The 12,178-nt window shown below is 37.8% G+C and overlaps 1 protein-coding gene across 1 annotated transcript in view; it reads left to right on the top strand.

Annotated features, from left to right (window-relative positions):
- Positions 1 to 12,178, top strand: part of LOC146462070 (dipeptidyl peptidase 9-like) — a 203,213-nt gene that overhangs the window by 6,644 nt on the left and 184,391 nt on the right. Inside the window, exons 7-19 of the mRNA XM_085086089.1 lie at positions 761 to 929; positions 2,161 to 2,385; positions 2,534 to 2,604; positions 3,065 to 3,152; positions 3,973 to 4,117; positions 4,335 to 4,385; positions 4,798 to 4,895; positions 5,612 to 5,752; positions 6,349 to 6,451; positions 6,558 to 6,607; positions 7,409 to 7,551; positions 7,958 to 8,069; positions 8,937 to 9,483. Coding sequence (XP_084942215.1) covers positions 761 to 929; positions 2,161 to 2,385; positions 2,534 to 2,604; positions 3,065 to 3,152; positions 3,973 to 4,117; positions 4,335 to 4,385; positions 4,798 to 4,895; positions 5,612 to 5,752; positions 6,349 to 6,451; positions 6,558 to 6,607; positions 7,409 to 7,551; positions 7,958 to 8,069; positions 8,937 to 9,029 — 1,489 coding nt within the window. The 3' untranslated portion in view covers positions 9,030 to 9,483. The remainder of the gene's footprint in view (positions 1 to 760; positions 930 to 2,160; positions 2,386 to 2,533; positions 2,605 to 3,064; positions 3,153 to 3,972; positions 4,118 to 4,334; positions 4,386 to 4,797; positions 4,896 to 5,611; positions 5,753 to 6,348; positions 6,452 to 6,557; positions 6,608 to 7,408; positions 7,552 to 7,957; positions 8,070 to 8,936; positions 9,484 to 12,178) is intronic.

Below are 12,178 nucleotides of genomic sequence, written 5' to 3' on the forward strand. Positions count from 1 at the left end.
CATTCCTAATGTTTAATGGTTAGCTGGGCAAGCTCCTGTAAGCAGCCATTTATCTCTAACACCTCCAGTGGCTGCATTACGAGAACCATTCTCGTAAGTGGCCAGCTCCAGTAATGGACACCTTTTTTGCATCCCGAGGTGTTCACTTACGAGAGCTTCCATTGTATGATCAAATTTGGTTTTTCTTTGGTTTCCAAGCGGCATTTGTTGCCATAGCAACAATAATGCAAAGCCCTTCATATTTAAAAATAATCTCAATTTTACCAAAGTCTGATCAGACACTTACCATCAAAACTTTCAGAATTTGAACTACTCAATCTAGACAACTTGAGCAAACTTAGAAAAAAATCTGTATGAGCGTTTTCAAGCAAATAAGCAATTATAATTTTTTACAGGTTGATTTTAGTTATTGCCGTGCGCATTGTTCATTAAAATCTCAAGAATAATAAACCTTTAGTTATCACATTTCTACTCATTGCCAAATGTGTTTTATCATAATTTATAGCAAAACATTCTAAGTGCACAATGAACTTCTTAGGTGGCTGTTATTTAAAGATATTTGTGTTTTAAAATGGCAAAAGTAACAGATAAGTCAAAAAGTTCACAATTTGCTAGTATTGAGCTATTTCAAAATGTCAAGTATAAATAATTTTTCTTACTTGTCACAAATCAATCACAAGAATTGAATGAATACAGTGTATAATTTTCGATCTAGCTGATGGGAATTATTTATTAACCATCCCCCTTGTTTTCCTTTCAGTGTGTATGCAGAGATACTTGATAGAAATCAACAGCATCTTGCCTTGGTTCAAATTCCTGTAGCATTTTTTGTTCCTGTGAATCATCCAGCCAATCAGCTGCTGACGATCACAGAAGGCAGTCCAATGATAGAGGTCTTAGCAGAAGAGTCGAATGATATATGGATAAATGTAAGATAGTGCAGTTTAGTTCTAAACAACCCCTCTTGAGGACATCCTCTTAACCATAACACAGAAAAGAGACTCAGTACTATTTGCTTGGATATCTGTCACTGAAAGTTTATGTTTTCCCTATAGAGTCCTAAACTGATGACATAATTAGAAAAAAACTAAATTTATGAAATTATGGGATTTGTTAGTATACTCGGAAAGAGAATGGTAAAAAATGCCTACTTGCCAAAAATCAGCATCTGAATGCTAGGAACTGAGACAAAATTAGAAGGATTGTATGGAGTCATCGGGGCATAACACAGCTAATATCTTGCCCCCAAATATTGCAATAAGATGCTGATTTTTGGTAAGTAAGCATTTTTCATCATGCTCTTTCTGATCATACTAACAAATCCCATGATTTCAAAAATTCAAAAACTTTAGGACTCTATACAGGTTTTAGATAAGTAAGGCCTGGTTTGAACTAGCAACAGAAGCGACAGAAGCAGAATTGGAATTGGGGTCAGAACCAGAAGAATCTTCTGACCTACTGTGAATCAATGTGATGGAACCAGATTTACTGAACCCTCGCTTTCATTCAAAAACGGCATCTGAAGGCCGCCGTGTTTTCCATTCTAAATCTCGCATAAAGGGATTGGTAATGAGCTATGTGATTGATTTGCTTGTGATTCTGATTCTTATCAACCAGTTCACACTTGATGGCAAGCTGCAGAATCAGAAGCGGAGTCGGAAGAAAAAGGAAACATTCTGGTCCTTACAATTCTGATTCTGTCAAGCTTACGATTGCAATTCTGTCTCCATTTTTTTATTCACACCTGGAACGGAAGGTTCTCTATGCTTCCAATCCTGGCTCTACTTCCAATTCTGTGGCCAGTGTGAACCAGGAAAAAATTGTATCTTCTTAACCAATATTGAAACATAATTTGTGTTTGATGTACATAGGTTTTAGAAGTAAGTTGTGAATAACTTTCTGACAATTTTTTGATGGCTTTTTTTTTTTTTTCAAATCCAAAACTGCACAAGGTAGTGTTACATGAGTAAACATGGAACTTGATGACCTCACCTTGCACATTAATTATTTTCTTGTTTTATTTTGTTTTGTTTTGTTTTGTTTGTTTGTTTTGGGTTTTTTTTTTATTTTTTACTCCTTCAGATAGCTCACAAGGGTTTCATACTGTATGTGTGGGAGAATGGATGTAAAAGTAAGACTCACCTGACAATACCTTTTTAGGTAGCAGACATCACTCACTTTCTGCGAACAAGTGAATCAAGGCTGCAGTTTATCTGGTCAAGTGAAATATCTGGCTTTCGTCATCTTTACCTGGCAACAGCTAACAGTAACCACACACTGACCCGAGCCAGAGCTGGAAGCTTCATTTCAGAGTGTTGTATTCATTACCCTCTTGTAACACAGCAGCAATTAACAGATGGAGATTGGGAAGTTGACTCTAAGGAGGTTAGTATGGTTCTGAATCATTTTTCTCATTGCCGGTCTGGTCAAGTGTAATTTAGACAAGCGTGGTAGTTTATGTCTAAAATAAAGTTAACAGAATTCATTACACAACAAGTGATAATAACTATTTAATTCTCACTTTTTTACTTAGATTTGGGTAGATGAAAATCGCCGTCTTATTTACTTCATGGCCACCAAGGACACACCTCTAGAGCAACATCTGTAAGTATAGAAATGGCACCATACCTCATGCCTCAATTCTTCAACCATCTCACCATCACTGCACATCTTTTGTGAATTTATTTTTTAAACTATTGATAGTAGTTTTCCATCGAGTAATAAACTGAGGCCAGTTTTAGATGCCGTACTTCACATGAGCTGAGTTGAATTTAATGAATTATAAGTAAGTTCATGTAAAGTCCACCTTCTGATTCAATTCAGAACAGTTGATCTTATTAAGATCCGCTCACTCAGCAATTTTTCCCACTTGGCTCAGCCTGGAATAACGGCTGTGGCCCCGCTTTAATTCAGATGCTGTATTTCACATGAGCTGAATAATTTGAATATTTTTGATTTGGCTCATGTGAAGTAAAGCATCTGAAACAGGCCTTAATTAAAGGCATTTTGTTACTTACATGATTTCATTAGTTTATCAGCAAACCTGTTTTAAAAATCATTTTAGTTATGTGGTGTCTTATGCTGAGCCTAATTATGGGGAACCGCAGAGGCTAACGCAGGGTGGTTACTCACATGCAGTCACTCTAAATGAGGTAATACATATGGCAGGGAGATGTGTTTCTCATTTACTCTTAACTGACAAGTAACTAATAGTCTAATTTTTAGAGTCCTTTTCAGCTCAGTATTGTAGATTCCTTTATTAACCAATCACAAGTCATGTAAGACAGGAAACCAACCAGAAGGCATTTAAAGTTAGTAAATACAAGTGAATGGTTTTGAGTGCGAGAAAATACAAGCAAGTCACAATTGGTTTTGGTTTGACTTTAAATTTATTTATATTTATTTAAAGTGTATATGAAAGAAGAATTTTTTTTTTTGCTTGATCAAATCTCCATGTTGTTCTTGTGTGAAAATTGTAAAAAACAATTTGTCCTCTCCATGTTTGAGGAATATAAAAGTGTGAAATTTCAGTCCAGTTGTGGTACTACACCACTTGAGCTGGTAGACTGGGGATAGAAGGGCTGTGACATCAATACAGGAATGATAGTCTCGGAATTTTCCCTTTTCCTTTTATGAGCCTCAAATGTGGGGAAGATTGAGATTGAGGTTACAAAGAGACTCCCCAGCTGTTGCAGTGTTTGGAACATGTCTTTTTATAGTCCAGTTATTAATCTCTCTGAATGATCTCTCATGTTATAAACTCAAAACCCAAATCCGAAAACCTGTCACAAAGTCACACAAGCCTGCAACTTTACTTATGAGCATGGTTTTGAGATTCAATGCAATTTTTTAATCCTCAGTCTCTAGACTTTTGCTGCAGGCAAAGTAAGCTACTCTGAGGAACAATAATATTATTTATTTTTTAGTGTTTTAACATCAACTCAATACTGTATCTTTTTCTTTGAAATCCAGAATTTTACAAAGTTTGTGACTGTGTTTTCATCCATACAACAAACTCAAGCAGTGATGGTGTATCAGATAAACCACGATGAAGTGGAGATGAACAATGTTCCTCTTATCACTGTTGAACCAATTGCTGAATTACTAAGAGCAAATGGTGAGCATTATTCTGACTATAAAAAAGTAGTATTTTCTCCTTGAAATCAGTGTTATCTAACTTGAAAGCTTCTGACCCAAAGCTCTTACTCATAAAAGGTGGACACATTTTCATTTTCTAGCTTATTAGCATTTTCTATTCATGTTCCATGCAATATACCTTGCCTTACTTTGCATTTTTTATTAAAGCTGTTGTGTCTGTCATTTTGTTTTGACAGTTCTTCCAGATTATCATCCACCAGAGCTTTTTTCATATAACAGTAAACATGGTGAGTTTCACTTCCAATAGTATGTTATGATGATGATGATGATGGTAATGATGATAAGAGCACATTATTGCATTTGCATGTTGTTGTTTTCATTTGTTTAGTGAAAATGTGGTAGAACGAGACTCCCATAAAAATGCAGCACACTGACTACCTCCCATTGTGTATCAAACATACCATCTAGTTCATCCCAGCAACACCGCATTGAGACGAGTGCAAGAAAATATTATTAATTTTTTTTTAAAACAGCAGTTTTCGTGTACATTATGTTTATTCAGCTTAGTCTGTGCATTTTTTCCAGTTCGTTTTTATGCCTTCTACCGGTATGTTTTTGACAGTTACAGTTGCAGTCAAATAGCAGCTTTAATTTTTTTTAATTTGCAGCGGTAATGATCTGCTTATTGCATTTTTGCAGGTCATCAAGTTTATGGCATGATATTCAAGCCACCTAATGTTGAACCTGGGGTGAAGTACCCAACTGTTCTGTTCTTATATGGAGGGCCACATGTTCAGGTAACAAAGTTACTAGGGGCGCTTTCCATTTGTCAGAACTGGCCGGCTAGACCTGTCAGTTCATATATGGGGTGTACCAATTTAAAGGATAAGTTTTATCCTAGTCCTTTGAATTTCTTCAAAATTGCGCGTGCCAGTTTCGTAGTGATTAATATAGATTTTGCAGCGCCATCTCTTCAAAATGACGCATTCGACTTACAGACTGGCTAGTCTGGCCAGCCAGTTCTGACAAATAGAAAGCACGGTAGGATTGTGAGGTAGTACAATTTACACACGTCTATTGATTGACTATGAATGTTTGGTTTATCAAAAGAGTTGGTAACTTAAGGTAAATTGGCCACTGTAAAGAGATTTGAGTGCTGACATTTCGAGTGTTTGCCCTTTGTCAGCGCTAATCGTCAATGGGCTCAAAACGTCAGCATTCGAATCTCTCTACGGTGGCCAACCATTTGTTTCTACTCCCCACCGACGTAAGCACTGCAGTTTCTTTAGAAACTAACCCCCTCATCCTATTGATTGACTATACTATCCAGTATCTGTAAACAGCAAGATCTTGGACTCTCCAGTGGGCATTATGAAACCGAGCTCATGAAAGTTTCTTCAGCTTGAAAACTCTTGCCTTTTTGGGCATGAGAAAGTTTGAATGAAACGCCATCTCTGTAAATAATTATTCTGTTTATTCTTTAATGAACAAATTTTGCTCTTTTCATTGATAGCTGGTTACCAATGCACACAAAGGTTATCGGTTTCTTCGTCTGCACACAATAGCTAAACTTGGGTATGTTGTGGTAGCCATGGACTGCCGAGGTTCAGCACACAGAGGCCTTCAGTTTGAGGGGCACATTAAGAACCGCCTGGTAAGTGTTACTACATCAGTGTGTGGATCACTGAGATTACTTTTGAATTTTTTGTGTTCCTGGTTACCTTAGTAAAACATTTGTAGTTAAAATTTGATGTGTTATCAGTTGGGGGAATCCACTGTGCCAAGAAAGATGGTGACTGTTACATTTGCCCATAATTCTTAACGTACAAAAACCTTCAAAACGTTCATTAAAAAAAAACTTACAGAAAATTTCTTAAAACTTCAACCTAACATACACAATGTTGTTAGTACGGGGACAAATTTCGCCAAAAACTATGGCCTTCTATGTGCCTATTGGCTGTGTTAGGTTCGCAAGTTATTATGGTGAAATGTACAGCCGCCATCTTTATCCGTTCGGTGGATTGGGTCTCAAGTTAGAAACTGTTGTAAATGACGTTGGTTGTACATTGTACAATGATGATACAGTTTGTAATGTTATAATTAAATACATATCCTCTTCCTGACAATGTGGCACCTCTAGCCAAAATATTATAATTAAGATTACTTAAAATGATGATCGTGGCTAAATGGTTGCAAGGTAATATTATTTTTTCTGATAGTTATTAAAGCAATTGTTTGTTTTCTTTTTAGGGTCAAGTTGAGATTGAAGAGCAAGTTGAAGGGCTGGAATATGTTGCTAAGGCCACCGGCTTTGTTGACTTGTCAAGAATTGCAATCCATGGCTGGTCCTATGGTAAGACAGAGCATTTCTTGTAAATCATTTCAGTACCAGTTTGTATAGCTTTTAACATGTAGTTTTTAGATGAGACATTTTGCTTCGTTTTTTCTTTCCTGTTCAGGAGGTTACTTGTCCTTGCTTGGTTTGGTACAACGCCCTGACGTGTTCAAGGTAAGAATAGCTTGCTAATCATTGATCTCTTTGAGTCTTTTCCATACTCACAGTTGAGTCACAAGTGCGACCGTGGACGTCCTTCTAACTCATCAAAACCCATAAAACACCACAGCAAAATGTAATTAAATGTTGATCTCTGGGGACGTACAAAGGTTTAATTACCTAGAAATATCTACTGCCTTCTGCTCCTCCCAGCAGTTACTTATTGCACATTTTATTCCTGGATGAATGGAGGCAAGTTATTCGTTCTTCATGACGTCTTCCCACTTCAACCTCGTTCGAGGTTGAGAGACCCTGGGAACGAGGTTGTTCCCACTTCATCATTTCAACTCTTCGTGGTTTTTTTTTCTCTTACTCTTGGCTATTATCTTACAGCAGTCTTCAATTCAGTGTTTAAAGTACATGTACATGTAATTTGCGTTTGCTCTGGTTCTTCCTTGCCACGCTCCGTGATTTTTCAAAACACTCTCTCGTTGTTTTAGCAGCAATATACATTCTTCGCTTCTGTGATAGAAGCGAAAGCTTCGAATTTAAAATCTGTTTTCTCCGAAGAAAAGAATGTACACACGTCAACTCTCGTTAATTTCTCAACTTACTGGAAGTGGAGCCAAAACCTGTTGAACTCGCGTTTTCCCGCGCTTAGCGCCTATTACATGCTCTTGCATCGAGTTCTTATCCACTGATTGATTTGGATGTTTGCGTCTGTTCTTTGTCAGAGCGTTTTGTTTGATGTAAATTTTACAACTTTCAACTGACGTTTCTGAAACCTTGAAGTTCCATCCTCTTTTTGTGCCACAGGTAGCCATTGTTGGTGCACCTGTGACAACGTGGGAGGCATACGACACTGGCTACACAGAACGCTACATGAGTACACCTACGGACAATCCTCGAGGATACAAAATGAGTTCTGTGTTAACTTATGCAAACAGATTCCCAGATGAGTAAGTACTGCATGATACAAGGATTGTAGTAAAGTCTGCCATTTTGGAAAACGGGCAATCGGCACGAAATGTCAGTCGCCATGCGTTTCTGATTTAAACTCCGAAACCCCATCACTGAGTTTAATGGTTGATCAACAACTTGATCAGTAATAGTATTAATTAAGCCAACCCTGACTTCTAGCTACATAATCGAGGTTATTTGTCTCCATTAACCTGTAGATGTATTGGACTAAGGCTCAATGCCTAGCTGTTTCATAAGTCCAGTTTCCACCCTCTTGATGTTTTTGGAGCAACGCGGGTGTACAAAACAGCTGGCAGTCGGGCCTATATTGGACATGAGATGCAGGAATGTTTTCTTAATTTCCCTCTGGTCTGAGTAACGCTCCTATCACATTTTACATCTTAGGGAAAATAGACTCCTTCTTGTGCATGGCATGATTGATGAGAATGTTCACTTTTACCACACAAGTTTACTGATCGGCGAGCTTATCAAGGCCTGCAAGCCATATCAGTTGCTGGTAAGGGTGAAAACATAGTGTGCTAGCCTTTTATCAGTATACACTCGATTGATAAAACGTTGTCCCGTGGAAAGTATGATCAATGGGATCTCAAAAAATATAAATAAGCTGATAGGTCAAACGCTTCCCGGAAAGCTGTTGGGTTTTATGCTTTTTACCTGACAACGTTTTTTCAGTCGAGTTTATACATATGGTAGACAAAGATGATGACTTCCTCTTAATTGTCAAAACATTACCAACCAACGAGAGACTTGAAGAACTATTCTGTCTCTCTCTGGACGATCACACTATTGACAACTTTCTGACAATCCTAATGTTTGAACGAATTTTCTTTCTTGGACCTAATGAAGTATATTATCGTTCGTAATAACAGTAACCTGATTGTCAGGCCTTCCTGAAAGGAGGGGGCAGAATGACTATAATTAAATCTTTGCAAAAGAAGCCTTTCTGTTGAAAGGAGCATTTGAGTTCGCCATTTATTTGGCACGACTTCTCTCGTTGGAAAGCCTGATACTCAGGCTATAACTTTCGGGGTCGCTTCATTTCCTACTTTCAGTATTTAAGTAATGTTTAAAAAACTTTTCAACGGCTTCGAAAACATTCCTGGAAAAGCGTGTGTCAATAGAGTTCATAAAATTATGCTTTTGTGAACGTCGGAAATTAGCATACGAGAAAAACACCGCATACTAATGAGGAGTGTTTTATCAGCTTATAAAACAGCGCATACTAATAAGGAGGAGGTTTATCGATATAAAGTCACTGCACGTTATGTATTTTCGACCATTTGATAGGTCAATGGCTTATGAATTATTAATGAGTTTTTAAATGAATTATATTTTCATTGCGTGTTTTTCGATCCTTTTGCAGATCTACCCAAACGAAAGACATGGAATTCGTCAGTCGGTTTCTTCAGAGCATTATGAGACAATGTTGCTATCCTTTTTACAAAAGAATTTGTAGACATGCAGTAAGTTATAAATACAAATCCTTAGGTCTTGTAAAGCGTCTACAAAAGATTAAATTATCTGTATACTAAAGGTAGTTATGAGTTACAGCCGAGTTAATCCGCAGAATTGTTACACAGACATGACAGTAATTAAAACTTTCCATAAAAAAGATTTCTGTTGAAAGGAGCACTTTAGTTCGCCAGTTTTTTGGCGCGACCTCTCTACGGCTTGTGTCAGTCACAGTAAATTGGAATGCTTCAAATTCATCGATTGTCTATAGAGTGTTTTCATTCACGTGACTACCGGCCATATTGGTTTACTGAAACAAAAGAAAGTATTTGCATAAAAATAGAGTTCAATTCCCAGAGGTTTAGTTTGGGACACCAACATGGCCGCCATTTCTTTGTTTTGGGACACCAACATGGCCGCCGTGACGTCATGTGAAAACACTCCATAGACGCTAATGTGTATGTTAAAAACATGCTGTAACTCGTTGTACTCCTAATAATGGTGCGTCTAGTCCAGTTTTAGACTAATTAAGCTAAGGTATGTTGCAGTTCTTTAGGTACGTATTAACGTGATAACTTATTGAAGGCAGCCGCAAATAATTGTTTACTTTGACCAAAACAAGACAATAAGACGAGGAATGAAAATGAATGTTTTTCGATGTTTCAACTCGTTTTTAATCTGAGCCCACTTTGCGACTAAATCATATTTTGGAATGTTTTGTTCACCCAGCTTAAGATTCAAGAAGAGAAATGCACTTTTTTCATTTACCTTGTCCTAGGCAAGAGTTTATGAAAGGTGTAGAAATGCCAAACGCGCAAGGAGTACACTTCCCGCGCAAGAATTCGCGCGCCCTGTGTTTAACTTTTGCGTCTGCAAAATAGTGCGTCGTACACTATGGAAATGAGTTTAAATATGCAGTCGCCCTCGGTGTCATTAAGAAATGGTCTCTGATGGGAGATTGCTTCTTCGGTACGAGATTTTCGCAAGACATACTGTCTTTTTCTGATAATGTACTGATTCATACGGAAATGTGCGAATGTGGTATATTATGACAATTTTTAATACAACAGATTAACTATGGTCACTATGAAATAGCTTAAATTTTCGTCCACTGCTCTGATCCCTTACTGCCGAGAGTTCGGAACCACGTCGTTTTGTCGAGAACGGCAAAGAAACGTACTAAAATTTCAAAAAGGCATTAGGGGAGGTAGCTGAAATTCAGGCTACTTGTAATATAGCGCGTGGACAGTTGTTAATAAATTTGTGATGAACTGTCGTCTAAAATGGCTTGGAAATTGCTGCCTTAACAAAAATGCAGCGTTAACAATCGCCATTGAAAAATTTTGAGGTGGGCTTGTGCAGTGAAATGCTTTCCAACTGCACCGAGCATGCTGTATCGTGGCACCCACGGTGGGTAAGTCAGAGTGTTCTGGTATTGATTTGTGCCACACCGTTGGTAATTTGTTTCGAGGAAGATGATCAAAACAGCGCACTTAGGAAGTCACCATATTTCTAATGTGCTAAAAGCTGGCCGAAAATGTAAATATTCTTCGTTGTTCGTTAAAAAGTACGAGGAGTTCGCTGAGGTAGATTGCATAACAAGAATTCGTGGTCGTTGGGTTTTGAAGTGATAAGATGCTGGGTGCTTCCAAACTTAGGAAAGGCTTGTAAACTCTTTATTTTGTTTTCAAATTCGCTGGAAATTTTCGTGATTATTTAATAAATGCTGTAGACGATGCGATCGAGATGTCGAATCAACAAGGGAAAAACTTTATTTATTATCCAAGCCCTCGATTTTCTCTTAATTTTTAAAAGAATGACTCACTAGGGACAATATGAAAACTTAGAAAAGCTTAGTGTAGCTCTTTCAATGCTCGCTCTATCTCTTGGCTTTCACTTGTTATCAGATCCTTTTTTCAATAGGAAGACAACTAAAATGTTTTATTTTGCTGACGTCGGATTTATTGCAGGGATCGAATATTAGAATGTATTGATCGCTCCGAAGTTCATAAAGGGACTGGGCCCTAGTTTACCCCATTGTTCACACCCCATCACCAGAAAGACCACATAACAGTAAGTAAGTTTACCAAGTTTGGTTATGTTTCATGGTGTAGTAATCAGGCCGTGACCTATCAAAGGTCGCCTAAATTCCATACTTATGTCTCTAATTCTGAGACGGCGTACCGCAAATCCATAGTCTCTTTTGATAGTCTTCTACATGGTTGCAATCTAACGATAGAACCTCAAACTTGGTAAACTGGCTAATTTTAATGCGGTGTTTCTGGTGATGGACTCCTATTTCTGATTAAAAGAAAATTGAACTCCGGAACGGGCAATTAACCATTCAGGAACCATTTCACATGAATCTGGCTGTGAAAAGTATATATAATTACTTTATTAGAATTATTAGAAGAACTGAACTTACTTTAGGTTACTTTTCATCACTTATATTTAGTGGTAATACTGTTGAATTCAAGTCCAGTTACTGTTTGTGTTGGAATGTAATGCTTTTTAAAATTTTATCCTAGAAAAAATAGTAGCCGGACTGTAACTTAGTTTTAATCTGTACTCATGTATTAAGGTATTGCAGTTAGCTTCTTATTGTAAAGTGAAACCGCTAATTAAATTTTATTTTGCCAAGCAATCTGGTCTTTGGTTTAAATCCTCTTTGCTGTGTTGTTTTAAATTTCGACTTTTGTTTGTCCTCGCAGCCTTAGGACAATTTGGATTTCTTGATCGCAACCTTGACTTCCTTCGTTCAATCAATAGACCCTTATCACACGGCGGCCATGTTGAGTCTCAGGAGAATAAAAAGCTTTGTTTCCGCACGCGCAAGCCTCGAAACTGAATTCGCGTCTGGCCGAGGCTTGCCGTGCGAAAACAAAGCTTTTTATTCCCCTGAGACTCAACATGGCCGCCGAGTGATAAGGGTCTATTACTCCTTTCTCTCTTCTCCCTTCCCATCTTCCCCCGCGCTGCTCGTTATTTCACTCTCTCCAGTCCCTTATTTGTCTCCGCTCGAGCGTAAAAGAGGCCTCTGCGGATGAGAGAGCTTAAGAGGGATTACGATGGGGATAGGGCCTATATGGGGAATTAACTCTCTTACCTTCATCCTCTCTTGTGTTTTTTAATACTTTAATCATAATAACGGAC

Source organism: Pavona decussata, unplaced genomic scaffold, assembly GCF_977016875.1.
Source record: "Pavona decussata unplaced genomic scaffold, jaPavDecu1.1 SCAFFOLD_192, whole genome shotgun sequence".
Taxonomy (NCBI): Eukaryota; Metazoa; Cnidaria; class Anthozoa; order Scleractinia; family Agariciidae; genus Pavona; species Pavona decussata.